General features: G+C 42.0%; 2 protein-coding genes across 6 annotated transcripts in view; both read left to right on the plus strand.

The window, feature by feature from the left end:
- DIXDC1 (DIX domain containing 1) overlaps window positions 1–27,724 on the plus strand; it is a 73,983-nt gene that overhangs the window by 639 nt on the left and 45,620 nt on the right. The window contains exons 2-3 of one of the 5 annotated variants that reach the window (XM_033434613.2): window positions 182–311; window positions 1,097–1,188. In XM_033434613.2, coding sequence (XP_033290504.1) covers window positions 1,132–1,188 — 57 coding nt within the window. In that variant the 5' untranslated portion in view covers window positions 182–311; window positions 1,097–1,131. Of the gene's footprint in view, window positions 1–181; window positions 312–1,096; window positions 1,189–8,977; window positions 9,389–27,724 lie in introns of those variants that run through there. The other 4 variants (XM_033434618.2, XM_033434617.2, XM_033434616.2 and 1 more) reach the window with 4 other exon arrangements.
- Window positions 21,012–21,670, plus strand: LOC117202624 (NADH dehydrogenase [ubiquinone] 1 alpha subcomplex subunit 1-like; the record flags this gene model as incomplete). The annotated part of the gene is made up of 1 exon (XM_033434621.2): window positions 21,012–21,670. A coding segment is annotated over one exon (237 nt), but the record flags the coding sequence as incomplete, so codon positions are not given.

Below are 27,724 nucleotides of genomic sequence, written 5' to 3' on the forward strand. Positions count from 1 at the left end.
TACTAATTGGCAGAACAACACACTAGCCTGTTTCCTGTCAGCTGCGGGTAATAAAATGAACTCGCTTTCCAAGGGTTGTTTACTATGCTGGTCAAATAAGTTGATATAGGTGATAGCACTTTATAAACTTCAAGTGCTTTATAAAAATTTCTGCCTTGGAATGTAAGTGCTGCCTTTCTAGGTTAAAACTGAATTCCTGAGGATGAAGGGAAGAGTGAGCCAGAAGCAGAGCTCCCGGTTATTTCTCCTCATCGTCTTCAGAATCCTTCCTATGATCTGTGACTTAACGGAAGAAATTTTCACATATTGAGGTATGGGAAAGTCATTATGGCTTATACATAGTTTAACTTGAATTTTGTGCTAACTATAACAGCCTGTTTGTGGCTTATCAAACATACATTGTACATCTGCTTTAATCATTATAGAAAAGGGTGCATTGACTAGAAGTAAAGAATAGCCATGTTAAAAGTAAAGATTAAATGCCTCCCTTCCTGGGACACCAATGCTGCTACTCCTTCGATGATAAGACTCCCTTCCCAGGGGCCAAGGCCATACTGACTTGCTGTGTACATGCTGATCTGTTTGTTTGAAAGATTGAAGGAACGACTCTCTGATTTGTTTGATGTTCTTTGTTCTGACAAGATTTAAAACTGTGCTGAAAACCATGCTTCTCCAGAGCAGTTCCTTAGAGTTATTTGAGAAGCTATCTCTGGACTATAGTCCTCAGGTTGGTTCAAATAAAACTCTTTTCTATTTCTATTATAGATTGTTTATTGATTATTTCTGTCAACAGACTGATACATTTAGGGAGGAAGGAAAATGCATTCTTGCTTGACTGATAGGGAAGCACTTGTCTTTACTTATTACTATTAAAACCTAAGTCACTAGTATTAAAAATGCCACTGTGATAGCCCTGTTGTAATTATACTACCTTGGGCTGGATTTCCTGCTCACTGGGGTCCTATTTTTTCATACTTCCAGATGACTTAAATGGGTAGGCTTGGGGCAGGAACCTGACCCCTCTAAATTGGTTTAACTTTTGGAATTTTTTTCCTGACCTGTATTTTGGCATGGATCTTTCTCTTCCTATTTTAAGGTGGCCCTGATCCAGCTCTTCTAGGGACTCTGAAGATGGGTACCCAAGTGGTTAAGAGACTCTGTAACCCCCTGCTACCAGCAGAGCCCTCTGTAAGTTCTGGTACCATTGAGAGGAGTGTGATGACATTAATGGAATTTCAGTACAGCTCGACAACTGGGGGATTTCTCCATCAGTACTCAGATCCTGGAACAAAATTATAATATATTTGCTTTCTTTTCTAGCTTCCCCTTCTTGTGGAAATTCTGGCTCACTTGATTTATTATCTTTTTCTGGAATTAATAAAATCAGGCAGAGGTTGAAAATTTCTAGCAATTAATCAGAACATATGGATTGTTTAAAAGATTTCAATAACATGTGTTATAGAAATAATGTACATGGGAATTCCCTGGTGGTCCAGGGGTTAGGACTGCATGCTTCCACTGCAGGAGGCATGGGTTTGATCCCTGGTTGGGGAACTGAGATGCTGTGTGCTGCATGGTGCAGCCAAAAAAAAAAAGGAAATAATGTATGTGAATTATAGAGCATTTGGGAAAGAGTGCAAACCATGATTTTTTAAAAAACATAATCTTCCCAACTACAAGCAATCCTGTTAATATTTAGAATATTTTCTTCTAGTCTTTTTTCTATGTATATTATTTACATATTTGAGATCATATTATGCACATACTTTTGCCTTTTGCTTTTTCTGGCTTAATATTTGTTAATATGAAATTGTTAAAATATTTGTTTTCATATGAATACAAATGTTTGGTAGACATTATAATGGCTGTAATTTTCTTTTTTTGTTGTTTTATTTTTTCTTTTGAATTTTATTTTATTTATTTTTTTATACAGCAGGCTCTTATTAGTCATCCATTTTATACACATCAGTGTATACATGTCAATCCCAATCTCCCCATTAATCACACCACCAACCCCACCCACTGCTGCTTTCCCCCCTTGGTGTTCATACATTTGTTCTCTACATCTGTGTCTCAATTTCTGCCCTGCAAACTGGTTCATCTGTACCATTTTCTAAGTTCCACATATATGCATTAATATGCGATATTTGTTTTTCTCTTTCTGACTTACTTCACTCTGTATGACAGTCTCTAGATTCATCCACATCTCTACAAATGACCCAATTTCTTTCCTTTTCATGGCTGAGTAATATTCCATTGTATATATGTACCACACTTCTTTATCCGTTCATCTGTTGATGGGCATTTAGGTTGCTTCCATGACCTGGCTATTGTAAATAGTGCTGCAATGAACGTTGGGGTGCATGTGTCTTTTTGAATTGTGGTTTTCTCTGGGTATATACCCAGTAGTGGGTTTGCTGGGTCATATGGTAATTCTATTTTTTGTTTTTTAAGGAACCTCCATACTGTTCTCCATAGTGGCTCTATCAATTTACATTCCCACCAACAGTGCAAGAGCGTTCCTTTCCTCCACACCCTCTCCAGCATTTGTTGTTTGTAGATTTTCTGATGATACCCATTCTAACTGGTGTGAGGTGATACCTCATTGTAGTTTTGATTTGCATTTCTCTAATAATTAGTGATGTTGAGCAGCTTTTCATGTGCTTCTTGGCCATCTGTATGTCCTCTTTGGAGAAATGTCTATATAGGTCTTCTGCCCATTTTTTGATTGGGTTGTTTTTTTTTTAATATCAAGCTGCATGAGCTGTTTATATATTTTGGAGACTAATCCTTTGTCCATTGATTTGTTTGCAAATATTTTCTCCCATTCTGAGGGTTGTCTTTTCATTTTGTTTATAGTTTCCTTTGCTTTGCAAAAGCTTTTAAGTTTCATTAGGTCCCATTTGTTTATTTTTGTTTTTATTTCCATTACTCTAGGAGGTGGATCAAAAAAGATCTTGCTGTGATTTATGTCAAAGAATATTCTTCCTATGTTTTCCTCTAAGAGTTTTATGGTGTCTGGTCTTACATTTAGGTCTCTAATCCATTTTGAGTTTATTTTTGTGTATGGTGTTAGGGAGTGTTCTAATTTCATTCTTTTACATGTAGCTGTCCAGTTTTCCCAGCACCACTTATTGAAGAGACTGTCTTTTCTCCATTGTATATCCTTGCCTCCTTTGTCATAGATTAGTTGACCATAGGTGTGTGGGTTTATCTCTGGACTTTCTATCCTGTTCCATTGATCTACTTGTCTGTTTTTGTGCCAGTACCATATTGTCTTTATTACTGTAGCTTTGTAGTATAGTCTGAAGTCAGGGAGTCTGATTCCTCCAGCTCCGTTTTTTTCCCTCAAGACTGCTTTGGCTATTTGCGGTCTTTTGTGTCTCCATACAAATTTTAATATTTTTTGTTCTAGTTCTGTAAAAATGCCATTGGTAATTTGATAGGGATTGCATTGAATCTGTAGATTGCTTTGGGTAGTATAGTCATTTTCACAATATTGATTCTTCCAATCCAAGAACATGGTATATCTCTCCATCTGTTGGTATCATCTTTAATTTCTTTCAACGGTGGCTTATAGTTTTCTGCATACAGGTCTTTTGTCTCCCTAGGTAGATTTATTCCTAGGTATTTTATTCTTTTTGTTATGGCTGTTAATTTCTTGACCATTCCTTTGTTGTTGGATTTTTAGATTCCCCTCCCTGCCTTGTGAATAACTAATTGATTTTCTCATTTAAGACTTTTTTCCCCTCAGGATAGAGTTCCAGAAGTAGAATGCTAGGTCAAAGGCTGTGAACATTTTAAGTAATGTTACTTTTTAAAAGAAGAATTGCAGTGTCAGATTTTGTATACATCCTTCCGAAGGCAGAGCGACGTCAGTTGGGAGATAGGAAGGTCCTTGGTAGAAATCTGGCTACATCTTGCAACGAGACCCAGGGTCCTGCAGAAAGATTATTTCACGGTAGTATAATTAGTCATGTGGAACCTTAACACATTATAAATGGCAGTCCAGAGACATGGGGGCATTTACAGGTGTTTTTATTTAGAGAAACTCAGGGTCACTTCCAAAATATCCACCAGATGGTGCTAGTCCTAATCTAATTTTTACCCACGGGATAGTTGACAGATAACGTTTGAAATGTGAATTTTAAAAAATCATGTAGAATATATTTGCATATCTGCTTTGGTACAGTTTATATTAAGCACTAGCATCTGGTGACTACTTTGGCAGCATCCTACTCTAGTCTCACACCATTCTGTCTCTTTTTTCCTTTTTCTCCCCACTCAGTCTGTCACAATCACCCTGTACACTCTGTTCCTACATACTAATATTGGATTCTCTGTTTTACTAGTCTTCCTGTTACTATTCTTTCTTTTAGTCTTCTTGCCCTTCTGTGTGTTTGTATGTGTGTGTATTTATGTGTAACTGTGCCTTCTTGAAGTTTTTGCTAAAAGAATAGGACCTGCTGTATATAATAGGTGCTCAGTATACATTTAATATATGTTTAATCAAAGACTGCATTGGTGAAGGAGAGGAAAGTATAGAAGAATACCAGAAATTGTTTATATTTGTCTTGGAAATGCAGTAAAAGAGAGAAAAAAATCACATTCCTAAATTAACTATAAAGTGCTAAATGATACAGTATATAGCATGCTATCACTTTTAAGGAGAAGAAGCCAATATTTATTGAGCATCTACTATATGCCATGAAATATTCTTGGTTCTAGAGATAAATCAGTAACAAAACATACAAAACTCCCTGCCCTTAATGCAGCTTACATTCTGGGCAGAAGGGAGGCTGACAATAAACAAGTAAACAAGTAAATATTAGAGTATGCAAGATGGTGATGAATGTTAGGAAGGAAAATAAAAATAAACCAGGCAAAGAAGTTTGGGAGTGCTGAGGTGAGGAGGTGGTATCATTTTAAGTAGAGTGGTCAGAGAAGGCCAAACAGAATAAACACATTTGGGCGGAGACCTGAAAGAAGAGCAGGGATGCACCATCGGTTATCTGAGAGGTGGGTGTTCCAGACAGATTACGATCAGATCTGTCTTGATTTTAACAAACTCAGGAGTGGTCAGAGGCGTTCCATGAGGAAGTGGAACTTAAACTAGGCATAGTGAAGATTTGAGTAAATAGATTTGAAGCAGAAGTGTGGGACATTCTAGGCAGAGGGATAGTCATGAAGGTATAGAGGTGAAAATGAGCCCTGTGCATCTGTGAAATGGTGAAGAGCCTGTGAACTGAGCATAGGCAGTGAGGGGGGAGGCCTTAAGAGCTGGGCATGAGGAATTTATATCTGACATGCTAGGAAAAGGGAGTGTTTGAAGACATTTGAGCAGTTGAACAGCAAGATGAATGTGTTGCCTAAGGAAGATTAAGGGATGCAGACTGGCAGAAAAGCCTGGAGACAAAAGAGAGCAGTTTAGGAGCCAGGACACGTTTGGGACCTTTGCCGGTGGACGTGAACCCTTTTGTGTATATGTATTTATGGTGATGTCTCTGAAGATAAATGCAATAGAAATTGTAAACATATGTTACTGCCAAGGAACTTGCTAATGTGAGAAAACAGAAAAAGACTGAGAAATTATTTCAGAGAGTCATTTAAAATATTTCCATTGACAATTTTAATTATTTGTTTATTCAAACTGCCTTTCTGCTTCCTGATAGTTATTAATGATTGCCCATAATAGATGTGTTAAATTTTACATAGGTGTGAATTTCACACTTCTTAGTTCTCTGCAGGGAGAAGTCACAGTCAATATTTTCACCAAATGACAGTTTTGTTTGAGGTTCAAAGTCTTACTTAGGCTAACATGTTATTATCTGTATTAATAGAAGTGACGAATCAGTTTGCCAGTGTTTCCTCCATTGGCTCATTCTTTCATTCAACTAAAAACATATGCTGAGTTTCTTCTATTCTGTAACATCATATAAAAATATTGCATAATGATTAAGAACCTGGACTTTGGCTTCACTGCTTAGTAGCTATGGGGTTGGGGCAAATTACCCTCCAGATCTCCCTTTCTGCGTATGTAAAGTGGGGACAATAAAAATAACCTACTGATTGTGGTAACTGTGACCATCACATGAGCTAATGTATGTAAGTGCTGAGTACAGGGCTTGGCACATAGTAAGAGCTCAATTTTGCTATTATTACTTTTGTAGATAGATATTTGGGTAGCTTTTAGTTGGTGAGGAAAGTATCTGCCTTTACTGTTTTTTTTTAATTTTATTTTATTGAAGTATAGTTGATTTACAATGTTGTGCTAATTTCTGCTGTACAGCAGTGATTCAGTTATACGTATATTTACACATTCTTTTTCATATTCTTTTCTGTTATGGTTTATCACAGGATATTGAATATAGTTCCCTGTGCCATACAGTAGGATCTTGTTTATCCATTGCCTTTATTGTTAAAGTAATGCAGGACTGAGGAAGCTTGGTATAATTTCAGAAACCAGGCAGTATGACAGAGATATGCAGAAAGCAGCTTGCTTGGACTCTTTGCCTCTGCTCCAGGCAGAGTGAACAAGAGGCCTGTAGCGGTGGGAGTGGTTCCAGCTACTGGACTGGCTTGCAGTTTTCCCTGGCTGGGGCACTACAGGATGCAGATCATTGTCCTAGTTATTCCTAGGTAATTTAGCTAACCCACTGATTCTCCCAGCTCTTGTGTTGATATCACAATAGGGTGAGATGGAGAGGATAGAAGGAATAGTAAATGTTAGTTCTGCGTAGAGCTAAAGCTTAATTCTTTACCTGGGTCACTTTCTAAGTCAGACCATGATAAGTATGGTGAACATATGTTTTGAGGAAAAAAAATAATTGGGATTATCTGGTCCAACAAGAATTTTTTGCTTTTTCCAAGTCTGAGCGGCAGACTCTATGTGAACATATTATAATTTTTGGAACATTCCAGTAGTTGTGTGGGGACAATGGAACAGAATATTTTGGAATTGTACTACCTAAATTTAAATGAATTAATATTAAATGCCATGTCAATTTTAGTTCCAACCTTGCATTTGCCACATTTCAAGTTTTCATTAGCCACCTGTGGTTCGTGGCCACTGGATTGGACAGCACAGATATGGAACATTTCCACCATCACACAAAGTTCTATTGGATACTCTTGCTGTAGAATATGTGGTTGGTATTATTATAGACTTCCAAGGAATAGTAGTCTTGGATCATATGCCCTATAATAGATCTTGTATCTATTTACCACAATTCTCTCTAATTCCTCCAGCATAGGGCAAACAGCATAGTACTGGGCCTCAGAGGCCTTTGGTTCAGATCTTAGCTCCTGTACTGACTTGCTAAGTGATTGTGAGCCCCTCTGCTAGCCTTGGTTCCTTCATCTGTGAGATGAGAGAGTTGGGCCAGATGAGATCTTTTTTTGGAGCTTTAAAATTCAGTGATTTAATGTCTTTCCCCAGGAATATTGAGTTCACAGGTCCTACTTTGATAAATAGCTTGTTGTTTGAGAAACAGTGACCTCTTGGCATAGATAACTGTCAGCAGAACCTCCCTCTGATGTCTCAATATTTTATGCTGTATCCAAAGCATGATGGGCTGTCAACCAATCAGAATCCTTTATCCGGGGATCCACCAACTGGGTGTTCTGGACTTGCATCACTAAGTATGTAGATGTGTTGCATACAACTTTATACTCTTGGGAGTTTCACAATTCTCTTTAAAAGGGGCCTTGTTGCATTAACATGGGTTAGTGACTCAATTGAGGGTGTTACACCATGAACTGTGGTGGCCGCGAGGGGAGTTCTTGGCAACCAAATTCCCCATCTAGAGGATGAAGGACAGTGGTCTTCTGACTTGTGGGCTGTTCGGGTTCAGTCTGAGTAGGTGTCATGGCTTTTCCCCAGCCTTAGCCAGAATTGAACCCACAGCATTCAACCAGCAGCAGCCACTTAACACCTCGGCTGACTTCTGCTTCCTCTTTGCAGTGGTCAGAGGGAGGGGTGTCTTTTCTCTTTGTGCTTAGCAGCTTTAGACATTCAGGCAGATGTGGTTAGTTCCAGCTGCTTTGGATAAGGATTTTCTTCTTTTCTAGTGACCTGAGGAGGAGGTCAGTTAGGTTGAACAAGAGCCATGACTGACTTTTCGTCCTAAGGTACTAATGGGATTTGGGGAGGGAATCTGGGCCTTTTGCAAAATCACCAGTGTAGAGTCCTAGCTCCTCAAATAGCCTCTGTCACTGTCCAGCTGTGTCCTTGGGCGAGGCCTGACCTTCTGCACGCCTTAACACTGTGTAAACCCTTCTGCCCATCTGGGATCACGAGGTGTAACATAATACGGGTGTTCTTTCAGCTTCCAGTTTTCCTATAGAGACAAGGGTGTGCACTGAGAGAAAAGATGATTAGTATTTTTAAAAATAAATATGACTGTGACTGGAATAACTAAAAACAGGGGAATAGCTCTCTGTGTCACTTGAGGAAGCTTTTACCTAACCCTTTCAAAAGTACCAGGACATTTTGCAGTTAAACCCATTTTCATTAAAACCCATTTAATTAATTTAAAACTCATTTAAAATATGGGTTTTACATTTTAGCAGTCATTTGAAAAAGAAAGAGAGGTTTTTTGGTAAAACCTTGTTCATCCTTGGTTCACCCTTGATGTTTCTGTTGTGATCCTGTGATTGGTTTAGTACTATTTTATTAAATGTACCCTAATACCATCAATAACTAAAGCTCTCTCTATCCTCTTTTTGTGTCTTTCCTTTCTGTTTCCCCTTCTTTAGCCTGACTTCACTGTCCAGGCCCCATGTGGAAAAAGGTTGCTATTTTCAGCTAGTCTGGGGGAAAAAATAATCTTATGATTCACTCCCCTTCCTACCCACCTTGTGGTGGGGCACTTGAGGCCTTAAGTCATCAGAACTTGTGTGTGTCTGTATGTGTGCGTGTATGTGTGTATGTGTGTGTGTGTGTGTGTGTGTGTGTGTGTGTGTGCAGCGTACGCACACACGCCCATCTCCCGGCCCGGTGTGTGAGAGTGTGCGTGTGTGTGCGCGCCGCGGGGCTCTCCTTGACGCACGCCGGGCGGGGGGCCCCCAGCCAGCGCCCCTCCGCTGGGTGCGCGCCCAGCAGTTTCTATAGGAACCGCGACAGCGCCCGGGCCCCTCCTGCGGAGCCCGGGTGCGAGCATGCCCAGTGGAAGCCGCTAGTTTGGCCCGGGTCTAGGTTTCCAGTAAATGGCATGCGGGACTCCGGAGACATCCCAATGAGCTGAGCCGAGAGTCTTTGTGTGCACAGGGAGAAGGAGGCGGTGGCCGCCGGGCCCGGAGACCCCGCCCCGGGGGCCCGGCAGGAACAATGCTAGCCTGCCTAACCCGGGGGAACTTACTGGACGTCCTGCAGGAGGGCTTCAATGAGGTAACTGTCCGCTCCTCCCGCACCCCAGCTCCCCTGCCCTAGCGCCTCCCGCCTAGTCTCTGGGAGGGGTCCTCTTCTGCCCCCATCCTCACCGGGACCCCAGAACAAACCCCCCACAGAGCCCTAAGGAGGCTAAGGTGGTGGGTACGGTACAGACGAGCCTGGTGAAATCAAAAGGGCCGACTTCCAGCTGAGCTGGGCGATGACCTTCCCTGAGCCCAGAAGACAGGACCACAAATTCAGAGGTCATCTCCTTCCAAAGGAAGTGGTCTCCTGTCTCCCCAGGCTTTGCCTTAAGGAAATCCCCAGGAAGCCTGTGAATATATGGCAGAGGTGCTCATTCTGTTTCAGGAGCTAAGTGGGTGAGCCAAGGGAGGGTGGGGTGTCATTGCATTGGTAGAAAGTTTGAGAGGGGGCAGGGTGAGTAGGTGGTCCACAGGAAGTGCCCGCTTCATGTTCACATCTCTTTCTAAATCTAGGGCAGTACATTTCTCCAACAACCCCGGGTGTGATTGGCAGACAGGACCTAGGAGGAGAGAGAGGTTTCTGGGCCCAATTCAGGGGAGCGGTGTTTGTTCCTTTCTGTGTGAGAGTGGGAAACTGGGGCCTCAATCTGACAGGCAGTATGGGCTAGGGCTGGCGGGGAGTCTTTTTCTCTTCAATGTTTTCTCTCAGAATTTTGTTATTTATTCCATTTTCTTCTCTTGTGACTCCGGACATCCTGGTTTAGGACCTTTGCCCCTTGCAATTTGCTCCATATGTCTTCCACTGCTTCTGCACCCCACCCCTTGGGTTGCCTTATCCCAGCATCCAGGGAGACCCCTACGAGGAGAGCTGGACTGTTAGTTGTGTCTTTCTTCCTTTCTCCCTCTCCCTCTCTTCCCTTTATGTCGCTCTTTCTTAAGTTTAAGTTTTTTTAAAGTGTGTTTTTTTGTTAAGCAGTTAACATATGAATACATTCTCTTCTTAAATATGAACATTGCAGGCAAGACCGAGTGCCTTGGCCACCCTGCCATCCTGGCCTTTTCCCTGGAGGTAACCATTCTCATGAATTTGTGTATAAGATTTTCTTTCTACATCTGCACTACAGACTCTTTCCTTAATTCCTGTTTTTAGTTAAGAAGCTCTGCAGCCTGACCTGCCTCAGATCCTTCCCCATTCCTGGCCCCTGTGCCCCAGCCTTTTTCCTGACACAGAGAGGAAAACTGCACACATGCTGTCCCAACCTAACCAACTGAGACAGAATTTTCCTTTGGCTGAGGGGTGTCACAGCCTTCGCTGAAAGGTAGAGCTTGTGTCCCATCTGCACTGCGCGGGTCCTCATCTTTGCGTCATTCCCCTTTGAACACGTGGAAGGGGATTGTTAACAAAGAGCTACAGTCTGAGAGTTGAAACACAGACGAGCCAGGAAGCCACCTTTTTGAGTGCTTCCAGTATTCTTTTTTCACTCTCTACCTTTGGGCCTCCCCTGGTTTTGAGCCTCATAGAAGCTCCTTAGGCCATCTTATGGTCTCCCATTTTTGTCAGTCAGTCCCCAGGGACCAGGTTCCACTATCTTATTAGGAAGAGGAAACCCGCACAGAGTGAGTCCTAGTCTTTGCCTTCTGCTCATTTCACCTCCAAACCTTTCAGCTGAAGAGCCAGGTAAACCAAGGGGCTAGACTGTCTTTTTCTTTTTCACGCTTTGGTGCTTCCATAAATGTCTCCTGACACCCAATTCTTATAAAATATAAGGGAAAAGGAGAGCGGGAGACTTTTCTTTTTGTGGTGGTAATAGAGTCTTCATAAAAATAACAGACAACTTTATAATGAATTCATCTTTAGAATAATGCAGTAATGCCTCTCTTCCCTCTCTGAAATTGGATTTTTCTACCCATCTTGTAAACTTCCCTCCATGCCCTCCACAGGCTAATGTACAGTCCACGCCCTTTTCTTAGTAGATTTGAACTCTGATAGTCAATAGGTACTTTCGCTTTCTCTGAGAAATTGACATTGTCTAAATAATAGTAATATGTTTAATCTCAATGATTCCTTACAGTTTAAATAATTATTTCATATACATAATAAATTATATTAAATAATGCTTTTCTCATATGGGATCACACATAGTGCTACTGAATAATGGTACAGTTGGTCATTTCAGAGTCAGTGGGGTCCTGTTTGACCTATTCCAGCCTCTAGGGTTGCTTAATAGATCCAGTAATGTTCAGTCTCTTCTGTTAGAGTCATGTGATAAGGGTGTAAAGAGGGACTTAAAAGCTAATGTCAGAATACACTTCAATTTCTCTGAGAAACTCTTCCTACTGGGGCTAAGAATACCACTTACATACCCAGTCATCTCCTGGGAATGAACCAGGCATATCTGAAGCTGTTCTTTATCACCCAGATGCTTTATAGGTCTATGTGGTTAGGGCTGTGACCTCATTCTCTATGGCAGAGAAAACTGCCACAGGAAATGAAGCTGTGGCCCTAATTGGTTAATTATAGGCGAACCCTGCAGCAGTGAAACTCTGCCCTCTGGATCAAGGCTTCCCTCTACCCACTGTTGGCCTCTGTTCTCAGTCCACTTGCCACTCATGGATGACTATGCACATCAGTTTCTTCTGCCACCTTCCTTTCTTTCTTCTACCACCTGTCTTCTTCCACCTTCCTGGCCTCCACACACCTAACAAATTACTCACAGGATTGATCCATGTCAGTGCTGTCAGTGCAGTTGCTTTTATTGATACAGCAGATCTGCATTGTGAATTATCCACAAGTTTTGGCTACTGCCTCATGCTGTAGCTCACCCTGGCTGTCGTCCCCTGTCTCCTATGTTCTGGGCCTGGCCAGGCTTTCTATCGGTCAGAATTTCCCCATTCTGCCTCTGCCTCAAAGCTATTTATTTGTTTTCTCTGCCTCTTGGTATTGATGTTATATGAATGTTGTCTTTGATTCACGTGCCAGTGTTTTTTCTGGGGGCTGAACTTTCTTTTAAAAAAGACTTTGGTGCTTGTGTTGAAAGGTTTTGACAAACCTGAGACTACAATATGGTTTGGCCAGTAAGCATTCATTCACTTAGTTATTTAGTTCATTACTGGGTGAGGGGATAGATAAAATAATTGAAAAACACCTGGTCCCTGCTGCCAATGAATTTATAGGGAGAGAGATTTATAGTTGTACTGAAAAAACCATAAAGGGTGCTTAATGTGCTAAGTGTCATAAAAGAGGTAGTGTTTTTGGGAGATGAAAGAGATATCTTCCAGCTAATTATATCATGAAAAGCACCAAATATTTACCAACCTACCTGATCACTGAAGCCAGACTTTTTTTTCCTGCTCATTTGGTAAACATGCATGCAAACACTCAATCGATAGACAGTCACTGAATTACTGTGCTTACCAGGCACTGTGCCAAGCTCTGGAAATAGAAGACAAATAACATAGAATCTGTGCCCAAGTGGCACTCACAGGCCAGTGAAAATAGAGCAAGTGTTCAGAGTGGAAACTTGGGAAAATTCTGACTATACAGAAATCTTGCTTGTCAGGCAGAGCCAGCTTGTGCCCGGCTGCAGTGTAATGGCCTGAGGGACTGGAAGTTGTGGGAATGGTTTATTAAAATGTTGGTTGACAGGAAATCAGTTCTCTGAGCCTTAACCATTCCAACAGATGACTTGGAAGACTTTCCCTACAATTTTCCCTCCAACTAGAAAAATAGAAATTTAAATCCCACATTGAGAGTCATCTGCCTCAGCGTCATCTGCAGGCCCTGAGAAATACAGGAAGGGCCTTTCTGTGGTGTCATGCCCATAAGGGGGACACAGAATGAGTGAGGAAGGGGATTGGCAGGTGGAGCAGCTGCAGGGCACGTCTCTCCTAAGTGCCCCATGCCTTCCATGGAGGAGGATTTGCAGCATGGGCCAGTCGGAGGCTCTCAGTCATTTCCACAATGCATTCCTCTGTGATTTACTATAGAAAGTAAAGGCCTGTTAAATCTTCAGTGTAGCAGAGCACCACACCCCCTAGCCTTCTTTTTTCTCTCCTGGCTGATTTCTGCTCTCCTCACCCAGGCTCCTTGGCTTTGTTCCCACAGAAGTCAATGCCAGCTCAACAGATGCTCCCTGGCAGCAAGCTGTCAGGCAGTTTTATGTTCCTTGCGGTGAGTGATGGCCTGGCCAGGCATGTGGATCAGTGATAGGGTGCGGTTTGCCAGGTGCCACTCCCCCAGGCAGTTCAGAGAGGCTGGGGAGCATTGGAAGTGCTTCAGCCGCCTTGACTGGCCTTGTTGTCTAGGCTGTGCGAACCAAAGATTCCAACTAACGTTTTCCTGAGTGTATTTCCTAATTTGTTATCTCTAAACCAGGCCCCCTTCGAGTGGTCATGGACATAACCTTCAGTGGTGAGGTATGGTAAGGGGGTAGGGAACCAATCCGAAAGGCCCTAACGGTGGGCTCCATGCTCTGTTTCTATAAGGGACACTCGTAGACCATACAGTGATACTTCATTCATTCATTCACAGGCATTTTTTGAGGACTTACCTTGTAACATGTACTCATGAAGAAACAGAGTGTTTGTTGAACTCACAGTTAATGGAAATGTTAAAATAAGGTTAGGAGATGGTATGTTTTCAGATTTCATCATATCATTATTCTTTGACCACTGGGCTGAACAGGAATACAAAGAGCTCTGCCCATACAGGGAAGAAGACATTTAATGATATTTTTACTTACTAACTTTATTTTTAAGTGATTACCCATCAGGTTCAATGAATAGCTTTTCCTGGTTCAGTAAAGGCCTGAAAGAGTTAATAGAAAAGAAATACAATATTGCATTCTTTTACTGGGGGAATTTAGGCCAGTAATAACTCCAGGTTTCCAAACCTCCTGCCTTCCTCTCAGTTTCTCAGCAATGTCTCCACCCCCATCTCATCTTCTGCAGCTGGAGGAGGGTCTCAGCGTTCTAAACAGGTATCTGGTTTCACTGTAGAACTGATTTCCTTCCTGAGCCATTCAGGCCTCCTCCTGAGCTCTCTCTCCCGCTGCTTTTCACGTTTGTCTTTCTTGCTGGCCAGCAGGGAGCCGTAAAGCCAACTCCTTGGATGTTTCTCCACTGGGAACACTAGGTATCACAGATTTCCCTGGTGAAGCCCGGTCAGTGCTTTTGCAACTCTAATGGCATAAGTCCCCTGCAGGAATTCTCTTTGACCTAGAGGCTTAGAGTAGATAGAGAGCAGAGGCTGGGTTTACAGACTTGTTTGGAAGGAAGTTCAGGTCCCAAAGAAAAACAGAAAGAAAGTTACATTTGGTGGCAAGAAAGCTTCCTTGCACAAAGGAAGAATGTGGACAGAATTGTCTGTTCTGGAAGAGTTTTATCTCATATTCTTGTTCGGTTTTGGAGTGACCTGGAGGAAGCTAATGGAGATACCTCCAGCCGCTCCCTGGTATTACCACTGCTCTCACAGCGTTAGCGGTCCAGTCTCATCAACGCAAAATCCTGCTCACACAGTTTTGACTATTGCTATGTCTACTTTTCCTCCCCCTGAGGCCTGACTCAGATAGTCATAAAAACTCTGTCTTTCTTAACTTCTGGATTGCACAGGCATCCTTCTAGCTTCCCCAGAACAAATGAGAGATGTTAATCCTGGACTGAGATTACTTCTGTGCTGCCGCTGACATCGTCTGTTGGATTGTCTTGTTTCCTTTATTAGTTTGGTTGTAAAGTGCCAAGAACCCATCTTGAAATGGCAGAGATAGAAAGTGGAATTTACTGACTCATGGAATCCAAGGAAAAGGCTGAAAAACTAAACCATGGAAAGTGCAAGGATTGGGCTGTGTCCCAGAAACAATGAAAATCAAGAACTCAAAACACTGGCAGGATCTCTCCCTCTGCTCTCTGTCTCTTATCTCTGGTTCTTTCTGTGGGTAGCTTCCTTCTCACTACAAATGACTTTTCTCTCAGGTGGGCAACATGGCTTATGGCAACATCCAACTTTTATATCTTACAACTTTGTCAGAGACAGAGAGAGAAAACTGATTCGATTCCTAAATGCCAGATCAAAAAATTCCAGGGATTGGCTGGATTTGACCAATCAACTCAGCTAGACCAGTCACCTGTGGCCAGTAGATGGGGTTACATGATACCAGCTGGTCCTGGGGCCCACCACTGTTTTTGCAGAGGGGGCGTGTTTCTAGAGAAGGGAATTATTGTGAGCTGGGCAGCTACCCCAAGAGCTGTGAGCTACAACACCCCCAGGGGCCTGATTTGAATCTGACTGTGGTCCTACTGTGCTTCTCCAGCTGCTGTTGGAAACAGATCAAGAACTGGGGGGCATTTTCAAGATATATTTCTTAATAACCAAGATACTTTCATATTTTGGAACCTGTTGCATCTTGTCTTCACTGAATAATAGACTTACAAAATGACAGTGCTAGAAGGAAACAAAATGCAGTGCTTTTTTCCCCCGGCTGCTGAAAGAAGCCCTAAGGAGTTATTTCAGATGTCTGGGGGTCTGGGTCGGGGATGGGTGGAGTCAGAGAAAAAGAAAGTAAGAGAACTGACCTGTGGATTCCCACCCCAGCCCTAACAGAGAAGCTCTGCTTTTCCCTATTCTACATATCTGGAGTTCATAGAAGTTATAATTTGTAAAAAGATTATGAAGCAAAAAGGAGGAGGAGGAAAATAAGAATAAAACTACTAGTCCAACAGCCCAGAGGGTAACAGCCTCTTACAAAAAGCACATGTTATTTCATCTGCTGCAGGAGCAGGTGTAGTCAGTTGTAAAACCTAGCAGCAGAGCTACTCAGGGCCTGGGCTTGCACCCCAGGCCTATTTTAAGATAAACATCTTTGTGGGGAAGGAAAGTGGGTGGTGTGGTTGGTCCTCATAAGTATCTACTTTGTCCTTCAAATCAATTTTTTTCAGAGCCAGCAGCAGGCCTTTATAGCAAGAACTAGGTCTTGCCTGCCCCCTAGGTGAGAACTACAGGAATCTTCAAGTCAAAGAGGAGACAAACTGAGGCTTGGTTTAGTGGTTGTCTCCCAAGTTAGGTTTAAAGCGAGAGGCCGAGACCTGAAGTCAATGTGACCCTTAACCTGTGGACAAGAATAGTCCCACTCACGTGTGAATCTCTGATCTCTTTGTTAGATGCCACTTAACAGATCAACATGCAGACATAGTAGTGACATGACAAAGGCCTTTCTTCAACTAAAATTTTTTTTTTTTTTTTTTTTTTGCGGTACGCGGGCCTCTCACTGTTGTGGCCTCTCCCGTTGTGGAGCACAGGCTCCGGACGCGCAGGCTCAGTGGCCATGGCTCACGGGCCCAGCCGCTCCGCGGCATGTGGGATCTTCCCAGACTGGGACACGAACCCGTGTCCCCTGCATTGGCAGGCGGACTCCCAACCACTGTGCCACCAGGGAAGCCCCAACTAAAATTTTTTATCAATGATTGCACTGAAGACATGCTTATCAGTTTTAAAAATCACATGACTCTGGGCAGAATAGTAAATATCCTCAGGATTTAACCATCTACCACTCTTCTGGAATGACTTCAGGATCCATGATGAAGATACCCCAGCCTTGCAATTCCTTGACCGTCCCCACTGCAATGATTTTTCCCCCTCTTTGCCACTTCACTAAGGCCATGTACTGAGGCCACATCCTGCATCTTATTCCACAGAATTGCCCTACCCCTGAAATCTTGAACTCTGAAACTCCACTCAGTGCTCAAAGCCCCAATTTCCACACTCCTCCATTCCCATGAAACTTATTTTCAATCGCATCAAGTTCTCTTCTCCTTGCTCTTCTCCATCTTCTCAGTTTATCAGCTTTCATTTAGTTTCTTCTCCCAGGTGCAGATTCCAGGATCAATCCCTTCAAATACACTCTCATCACCATCCTCACTTCCTTTGCCTTAGCGATCTCGGCCTCTCCTCTGACCAGTTCTGGTCCTACATTAGCCTATTTCTGGTTTCCTCCACTCAGGGCCCAGGCCTGCTGAGCACTTCTAGAGGAAACACAGAACCTTGCGGGTTGATTCAATTACAAAATTATGATTTCCAGCCCCAGCTGAGTCCTTGATGTTGCCAGGAAATCTTTAGCTCTTTCCAGCTTCCCACAGGGTCCCTTTCCTGAAGCCTCCATCACTCTCCCTATCCCTTTCACTCTCAACAGGTAGACCTGCCTACTTTGTAATGGATAGAGGGGCAATTGGATTTGAGCTCCTTCAGCTGCCGTCTTCCCCACCTCCCCGTCTCCCCACAGAGGTACCAATTCCTGGCTCTCATCATCATCAGAGGAAGTGGCCCTCTTCCCTCCTCATTCATGCTCCTCCCCTTGTATCTGTTTCTGCTTCACTAACCCCTCATCTCAGCCTGCAAATATCCTCTCATCCTAAAAAACCCTCATTCCTTCCCACCTTCCTCTCCAGCAAATACCCTCTCTCCTCCTCTCACCATTTCTGTTTTCCTCCTTCCTGAGGTCTTCTCAGTTCACTGCCGTCTGACTTTTCACCCCACCGTGCATGCTATCAGTTCTCACAAAGGTCACCAAAGCCTCTTAAATGTAAATGAAATGGGTTTTCCAGTCCTCAGCCTGACTTTTCTATAGCGTTTGACCTTCTTGACCACCCGTCTTAACATTCTCTGGTCCTGGATTCCCACATAACACTTTCTCTTGATTCTTCTTCTGTCCCTCTGATTGCATGTTCCAAAATGATTTTTTTTTTTTTTTGCCACGCTGCGAGGCTTGCAGGATCTCAGTTCCCCAGCCAGGGATCGAACCCGATCCCCTACAGTGAAAGCCCAGAATCATAACCACTAGGCCACCAGGGGACTCCCTAAAAGAATTTTTTTTGCTACTCACTTCACTTGTCCCTTTGATGTTGATATACCCCAGCCTCTGACCTGAGCATTCCCTCCTTTTCTCTCATTGTATGCTTTCTTTGCTGTAGTAGAAATAATACATTCTTTAGAGTAAGATGGGGTGGGTTCAAATTCCATTTTCACCACTTATCAGCACTATGATCTTGAGCAATGTTTCCCATATGAAAAATGGGACTAATAATATCGATTTTAATGACTGGATATGATGATTAAAGGAGATAATGCATACAAAGAGCTTCATTCAGTGGCTGACAGGGATGGGCACTCAGTGCACTTTCATTCTCTTCTTTCCCTCAGTGCCCTCTCTCTCCACTCCCTTTCTTGCCAAATAACTTCTTATGGTTCACCTTACTTTTGTGGGTGTTGTAGATCCCAGGTTTTGGAGTCAGCACTGGGATGAGATCCTTGTTCTGCCACTTACCAGCCCTGTGACCCTGGGCTTGTTGCTCTGAACTGTGGTTTCCACGTCTGTAATATGGTAATAGTAGTTCCACATCTCTAATCAACGTGAAGGGGGGGATAAATATTTACATATTTGACCCTTGAACAACATGGGGGTTAGGGGCGCCAACCCTCCGCATAGTGGGAAAACTGCATATAACTTATAGTTAGCCCTTTGGAGGCCCACAGTCCCTCCACATCTGCATTAACTAACCGCAGACATTATAGTACTGTCGTATTTACTCTTGAAAAGAATCTGTGTAGGGAATTCCCTGGCAGTCCAGTGGTTGAGACTCTGTGCTTTCGCTGCTGAGGACCCAACTTCGATCCCTGGTTGGGGAACTGGGATCCCACAAGCTGCGCAGCACAGCCAAAAAAAAAAAAAAATTGTAAATCAATTATACTGCAATAAAAAAATAAATTAATAAAAAGGTTAAAAAAAAGAAAGTAGTCTGTTTATAATTGGATGCACACTATTCAAACCCATGTTGTTCAAGGGTCAACTGTATAAATATATATGCACACACATATATACACACACACGTGTGACGTTTTGGACTCTCTCGTTTCGTCACTGCCTACCTCCTGTCAGTCATCTCTGACTTAATTCTGTAATTTGTCCTTTTCTGACTGTACTGCTTCAGTTTAGGCCTTCATCTTCTCTCACTTGAGTTATTGCCTGGATGCTGCTCTTTCTGTCCCATGTTCTGCTGTGTCCAGAGTGACCTTTCTAAGATACATGTCTCACCATTTCACTCTCCTGTTCCAAAACTCCATGCTTTCCTTTTGAAGCTCTTTAGGCTTTAAATCTAAGTTCTGGTAGGTTTTGTGCTGACCTATTTCTCCAAAATCATTGCCTGCCACTTACAGCTCTGCCCACACACTGATTTGTTAACTGGCTGTTCCTCCAAGATACCATATGCCTTCAGGCTCTTCCTTTCTTTTTCTTTTCTTTCTTTCTTTCTTTTTTTTTTTATTACTGCTCACTAGGATACCCTTCTACTCTTCTCCAATTGGCAAATATCCTTAAAGAACCAGACAAATGTCTTCTTTCCTCTTGATCTTTCCCTAATAGCCTCATCCTTCCATCCTGTTGCTCCTTCTGTGCATAGATAGCGTTTTTGAACACTTCTCCATTGTTGCAGTAATCATTTTGTATTAGAGTTATTTATATGCCTGTAATCAGTGGGCCTGGCACAATGCCTGGCAATGTTGGTTGATTTGAATAAATGAATACATGAAATGACAGAGTCTGGAAGGATCTTGTGAGATGGGATCTAACCAGTTGAAATTTGTTAAAGGTAAATATGCGTCAAGAAGACCAGTTATACAAGAATGGAAATAGAGGAGACTGGCTTCACAGCAGAATGTGTTAAAAATTTTTAGAGGTTTGGTTGATAGCACTGAGTCAACTATGTGAGGTGGTAACAAAAAAAGAAGGAGAAGAAGAGGAGGAGGAAGAAGGGGAAGAGAAGGAGAAAAGAATGTGAAATATCTTGTCTGATTTTATAGCCAGAGTATTGGGTTTGGTTCTAGATATTATGGTTTTAGAGGGATTTAGGCCAGAATAGCAATAATTCTTGAAACCATTTGTAAAAATAGACAAAATAAGATGATGAAAATAAACATGATGAGGAAGAAAAAAGGAGAAAGCACAAATATACAAAATAAGAAATGAGAGTGGAGAAGTAATCCTTGAAACAGAAAAAACTGTAACAGTCTTTGCAGGTCTGTACAAATAAATTTTAAAACTTTGGTGAAATTGATAATTTCTGAGGGAAATTCTGATTACTAAAATTGATAGAAATGGAATATTTAAACAGACCAATTTCTGTAGATGAAATAGAGAACCTTAATAAGGAACGATTCCTCAAAAAATGTACCAGGCAGAGATTATTTCACAGGGGAATTCTACCAAACCTCCACTCGTCGGACAGTCCCAGTGCTCTACAGATGATGTCAGAGGATTGAAAATAAGGAGAAACTTCCTGCTTCATTTTATGAATATACCTACATGGTAGTGCAAAAAAGAAAACTACAGACTAATATTACTTGTGAATACCCATGAAAAAGTACAACAAATATAGTACTAATATAGCACTAGTAAATATTTTATTAGCGAACAAAATTCAAAACCACACTAAAAATGTAATTATTATGATCAAATAGGATTAACTCCAGGAATGCAAGGTAGGTTCATTATTAGGAAATCCACATATACTAGATCTCAGGAACAATAATCATAGAATTATCTCCATAAATGCTGACAAAACTTTCATCAAAATTTAACACCCGTTCCTTATAAAACCACTGAAGAAAATAAGACTTGCTTGGTAACGGCATCGAGTTGTGGTTTGAGATTCACTCTGGGATCGCCATCATGACCATGTGCTTGTTCAAACTGCGAAAGGCCACTGCGCGCATCCACAGGTTCACTAACAGGGGCAAGGAAAAAATGGTTGCCCATTATTCGTATCAGTGGAACTTGATGGAAAGACATAGGCGCATCTCTGGAGTTAATCGTTACTATGTGTTAAAGGGTTTGGAGAACATTGATTAAGGAACCATTTTCCTGATGGATGAAAAATAACTCAGTTACGCTCGTCTACCCCTGCTAGAAGGTTATGCAGTGTATTGTGTAGCATGCCCTGTATTTTATAGTGTGTGATAAAAATAAAACAAAAAAGTAGGGACTTCCCTGGTGGCGCAGTGGTTCAGAATCCACCTGCCAATGCAGGGGACGTGAGTTCCAGCCCTGGTCTGGGAAGATCCCACGTGCTGCGAAGCAACTAAGCCCGTGCGCCACAACTACTGAGCATGTGCTCTAGAGCCCTTGCACCACAACTACAGGGCCTGTGCTCTAGAGCCTGCAAGCCATAGCTACTGAGCCCACATGCCACAACTACTGAGCCCACATGCCACAACAACTGAAGCCCATGCACCTAGAGCCTGTGCTCCGCAACAAGAAGCTAGAAGCTCGTACACGGCAATGAGAAACTTGTGCACCACAATGAGAAGCTTGTGCACCACAATGAAGAGGAGTCCCTGCTTTCAGCAACTAGAGAAAGCCCACGTGCAGCAGCAAAGACCCAACGCAGCCAAAAATAAATAAACAAACAAACAAAACCCCAAAGAAGTCAAAAAAATAAAAAGAAAAGAATACTTGATGGATTCTTTCTTAACATGATAAAATAAATAAATAAATAAATATATATATATATATATATACACACACACACACACACACACACACACATACCTTATTCCTAAAAACCAGTCACTTTCTAAATTGGGAAACACTACAAGTATTTTCTCTAAGTCCAGAAACAGGTAAGGATGCCCACTATCTCCACTACTGGTCAACATTGTACCAGGGGTATTTAGAAATTGATTAGAGGCACAAGGCTTAGTAAAGAAGTAAAACTATTTCTTTTTGTAGATGATATGACAGTAATCCTGGAAAGCATTGAGAATTACTGATAAAACAAACAATAGAAGATAAGGTAACAGGATATAAAATTAACCTACAGCTTTCACATACACAAAGAGTAACCAATTACAGAATGTAATGGTAGAGAAAACCACATTTATAATCACAATAAAGAAGAATTGAATACTGAGAAGTGAACTTAACAGGAAATGTATAAAACCTACAAGAGGAAAACTTTAAGACACTCCTGAAAGACACATTTGAACAAATGGAAAGACACCCCCTATTCCTGAATAGGGTGATTCAACATCATAAAGGTAACAGTTCTGGCTATGTCAATTTATAAATTTAATATAATCCCAATAAAAATTCTGACAGGCTTTATGGAAGTTCATATGGAGAAATAAATTTGCAAGAATAGACAAGAAAACATTAAAAAGAGAAAAATTTCAAGGGGGAGGGACTAGTACCAGATATTAAAATATACTATAAAGCCTCTGCAAATAAAACATTTTGGTACTGGTGCATGAATAAACAAATATACAAGTGATATAGAATACAAAGTCCAGAAATAAACCTAAACTCTGGAAATTTAGTATATGATAAAGGTGGCATCTCAAATCCCTGGGGTAAAGAGTGTCTTTTTAGTAAATGGTGCTGGAACAACTGGGTGGCCATTTGAAAAAAGATAAATTGTATCTATAGCTCATATCATACACGAATAAATTCCAAATGGATCAGGGATCGAAATGTAAACAATTTTGAAACCATATGAGAACTAGAAAAAAGCAGAGGTGAATTCTTTCACCTCAGTGTAGGGAAAGGCTTTCTGACCATGACTCAAAATTCAGAGGCAATAAAACAAAATATCAGTAAATTTGATTATATAAAAATGAAAACCTTTTCATGGCCAAAAAACTACCATAAGCCAAGTCAAAAGATGACTGACAAACTGGGAAATCTCTGCAACATATGTCAAAGACAAAAGGGTAACATTCCTAATATATAAAGAACTCTTAAAAATGGAGGCACAAAGGACCAAACACTTTGATAGAAAAATGAGAAAGAGATGTGAACAGACAATTCATGTAGATATAAAAAAGATATAAAAGATAAGAATATAAAATGAATTCTTAAACCTACCAAAGGAGGTTCAAACTCATAACTAAAGAAATGAAGATTAAAACAGCACTGAGATACAATTTCTCACCTATCTGTCACACTGGCAAAAATTTAAAAGTATGACAACATGTTCTGTTGGCAAGGCTGTGGGAAAATGCACTCTCTTGCATTGCTGTTGGGAATGCAAATGGATACAATGCTTTTGGCAGGGATTTTGGCAGTATATGATAAAGCTATCTACTTAATGTGCCTTTTTACCTAGGAATCTTCTTTGAATCTACCCTGAAGGTAGACCTCCATCAACATGAAAATACGCACGCATAAGGTTACTCATTGCTGCAGCGTTTCTAATTGCAAAATATTGGAAAAACCTGAATGCCCATATGTAGAAGAGTGGTTGAATAAATTATGGTATAGCCACATAATGGAGTTCTATGTAGCTGTAAAATAAGGAAGATCTCTAGACCATTATGGGGTGATTTCCAGAATATATTAAGTGAATATTAATTGAAGTGAAAAGTGCAGATGATAAAAGAATATCAATGCTATGCTGTTTTTCACATAAGAAGGAAAGGGAAATAAGAAAATATACATCTCTTTTTTTTTCCCAGATAACATAGGGCGAATCTGATTGGTTACCTACAGGGGAGGATAGGAATGGGGTGGAAAGAATGGAGAAAAGGGAATGGAGTAGAAAGAATGATGGAGGAGTGATACTTCTGAATATATGTTTTTATATAGCTCTGACTTTTAGAATCATGGTAATCTTTCTCCTACCCCCAAAATAAATAATTAAAATCCACCAAAACGTGAGGAGAACCCAAAATGGACTGTAAATTGTAATAAATGTACCTAACCATATTGCAGTTAGTAACATAACACACTGAAGGTGGTGGAAAGAAAAGAACTAACCTAAGTCACTTTGGAATCAGTATTTTGAGTGTACACTATAAGACCAAAGACAAAAAGAACTATATACAAATATTATGTTCTGGTTAGTAAATTTGTTTTTCACAAGGTATGGATTAGCAAGTCAAACTATTTGATGTGTTTTCTAGGACTGCGGAAATGTTGGTAAATATATTGTGAATAGAGTCAGATTTCTCACTGTGGGAGAAAGGAGTTACATATAAGGAAAAGAGAAAAGAGAGGTGAACCCTGTGGTGTTGGGCTGGAGGCGGGATCAGGATAATTCATGGTATGTCTCTCCATCAGTCTGTCAAGATAAGTAGATACAGATATGTGTGTATGTGTGTATACATACACATATTTCCTACTCTGCTACCGAGAGGGCCCAGAATGTTACCCAAGTAGAATGAGTACACCTCATGCCCAAAGTTTGGATTCTAAAAACTGTTCTCCAATAAAAGGAGCCAGAATTGTTTTCTTTTGAGAAATAGCTGACTACAGAGCTGGGACAGAGAAAATACAAGATGAGGGGACTCTTTTAAAAATACAGGTTCAAAAAAACACAAAAAACAAAACCAGGTTCTAATTCATTAGGGCTGGGGCACTGTTTGAGAGTCTGCATTTCCATTTTATTTATTTATTTATTTATTTGAAATTGGAGACCCAATTCAAGGGTCCCGCTATTCTTTTTTTTAAATTAATTAATTTATTGGCCGTGTTGGCTCTTTGTTGCTGCGCGCAGTCTTTCTCTAGTTGTGGTGAGCGGGGGCTACTCTTCGTTGCGGTGCGCGGGTTTCTCATTGTCGTGGCTTTTCTTGTTGCAGAGCACGGGCTCTAGGCACGCAGGCTTCAGTAGCTGTGGCATGTGGGCTCAGTAGTTGTGGCGCACGGGCTTAGTTGCTCCGCGGCATGTGGGATCTTCCCGGACAAGGGCTCGAACCCATGTCTCCTGCATTGGCAGGCGGATTCTTAACCACTGTGCCACCAGGGAAGCCCTCCATTTTATTTTATTTTTTTTTTAAATTTATTTTTGGCTGTATTGGGACTTCGTTGCTGCGCGTGGGCTTTCTCTAGTTGCAGTGAGTGGGGGCTCCTCTTCATTGCAGTGCACGGGCTTCTCATTGTGGTGGCTTCTCTTGCTGAGAAGCATGGACTCTGGGCGCGTGGGCTTCAGTAGTTGTGGCATGTGGGCTCAGTAGTTGTGGCTCACTGGCTTAGTTGCTCCATGGCATGTGGGATCTTTCTGGACCAGGCTCAAACCCGTGTCCCCTGCATTGGCAGGCGGATTCTTAACCACTGTGCCACCAGGGAAGCCCTTATTTTATTTTATTCTATTCTATTTGAAGTTATAGTTGTTTTGAAGTATAGTTGATTTACAATGTTTTATGGGAGTGCATTTCTAACAGGCTCCTGGGTGATACTGATGCTGCTGGTCCAGGGAGCACACTTTGATTAGTAGACAACTACTTACTGTAGATTATTACACAAGAGACTCAAACATTGGATGTGGTGGAAGAAGTGACTTCCATTCTAAGAGTTTTGGTGAGGTCATTTGAACCTCCGGGATGCGTTAATTTAGCTGGCAGTGTAGTCGAGTGTAGAGTGGAAGGAGCACTGGCTTGGGAGTCAGGGTGAATTTCATATGGTTTACAGTCTGGGTGGCCTTGAACAATTTATTTCACCTTTTTTGAGCCTCAGTTTCCAGTTAGCAAAATAGATACAGTAAAATATCGCTGGCAGATTAGCATTAGAGAAAATGTGTTTAAGGACCTAGCATAGCTCTTGACACAGCGTAGGTGTTCAGAAAAGTGGTGACAATTATTATGCTGTAGAATCATCTTTACTGGAAGACCAGAGCTGTGATTAATGTGCATGAACATTACTGTTTGGAGTCTCAAAGTAGTTTTGCATCAGAGACAACTTACTTTTATTCATTGACCAAAAGAAGGCTATGGTTACTTAAGTAAAATCGTCTTGGCCTGATGATGAAAAATACTTGTTCTTGTCTGCCCTTGCATAATTAACTTTTACAATCATTTTAAGTCTTGGCCTGATGAAATGTGACAAATGATTCACTGATTCAAACAGATATTTGTTGAGCACCTGTTGCTCTGAGTCCAACAATCTTGAACTCTTACAACTTCCTGCATAGAGCGTAGTTCAGACCTGAGCTCCTTTTGAGCTCACTGTCCCCTCTGCCTCCTCTCCTCCTTCAGGAACTCCTCCACCGCCGAGCATGGGCTTCAGGTTGGGCTAATACTCTCTTAGCACCTTGTACACCCCTGTCATAGTGCTTGTCTCTACCAGCCTGCAAGCTTCTCTTCCTCTCCCTCTCTTCTCGTATTTTTCCTGCAAACTTCTCGAAGGCATAACGCTCTTTGTAGCCCCATAGCAGAACAGTGCCTGCACTCAACTTGTTGAATGGATTGCTTGACACAGGACATCCTCAAGGAGATCGGAGTCTGAGGTGTGTGGGAGGGTCAGGGAAGGCTTCCTGGAAAAGGTGATGCTTGAGCTGAGATTTAAGAGGAGATGGCAAGCAGGGGGAGGTGGCGTGGCTGGAAAACATGGCGCATTTGGGGCACTGCACATGGTTTGGCTGAACTGAAACATGGGGGGCAAAAGTGGGGGAAGGGAGTGAGTGAAGCTGGAGAAGAGGTAAGGGCCAGCACATGACAGACTTAAATGCAGCTAAGGAGATTGGGTTTTATCTTGAGGATAATGAGAAGCCAGTGAAGGATTTTAAGCAGGAATGTGTGGAGGGTGGGTTGGGGGTGAGATTTGATACAGAGAGTTGTACATAAGCCTGGTAATCTGACCCAGCTGTTACCCATAATGCCTTTCTGGCCTGGAGCATAGTGGTTTGCTATGGAAGTGCCCTTTGCCTGGCCTGCCTCACACAGTGTTTTGGCTGTACAGTGGGAGCAGACCTGGACAGGAGTCTGGCCCATGTTAAGGCAGAAGGTGCAGCCGCCTCTGTTCTGCAGAGTGAGTTGAATAGCAAGAGGCCCTTGGTAAATGCTTGGACCATCTTTACTGGGTTTCCTTACCAGGTCTGCCAGGTCCTAGCTATGGGGACATTAGAGAAGTTGCATAATTTCTCTGAACCTCATCCATAGAATGGAGATGATACCGACCCTTCAGTGCTTTTGTGAGAACTGAATTAGATAATGATAATGAAAATAATAATGACCATTTAGTAAGCATCAACTGTGTGGCAGGCTGTGTTCCAGGTACATTATTAACTCATTAAAACATATATAGGGGCTTCCCTGGTGGAGCAGTGGTTAAGAATCCACTTGCCAATGCAGGGGACACGGGTTCAAGCCCTGGTCTGGGAAGATCCCACATGCTGCGGAGCAGCTAAGCCCCTGTGCCACAACTACTGAGCCTGTGCTCTAGAGCCTGCGAGCCACGACTTCTGAGCCCACGTGCTGCAACTACTGAAGCCCGAGTGCCTAGAGCCCGTGCTCTGCAACAGCAGAAGCCACCGCAATGAGAAGCCCGTGCCCACCACAACTAGAGAAAGCCCACGTGCAGCAACGAAGGCTCAATGCAGCCAAAAATAAAATAAG

The sequence above is a fragment of the Orcinus orca genome, chromosome 8 (genome assembly GCF_937001465.1).
Source record: "Orcinus orca chromosome 8, mOrcOrc1.1, whole genome shotgun sequence".
NCBI classification, from domain to species: Eukaryota; Metazoa; Chordata; class Mammalia; order Artiodactyla; family Delphinidae; genus Orcinus; species Orcinus orca.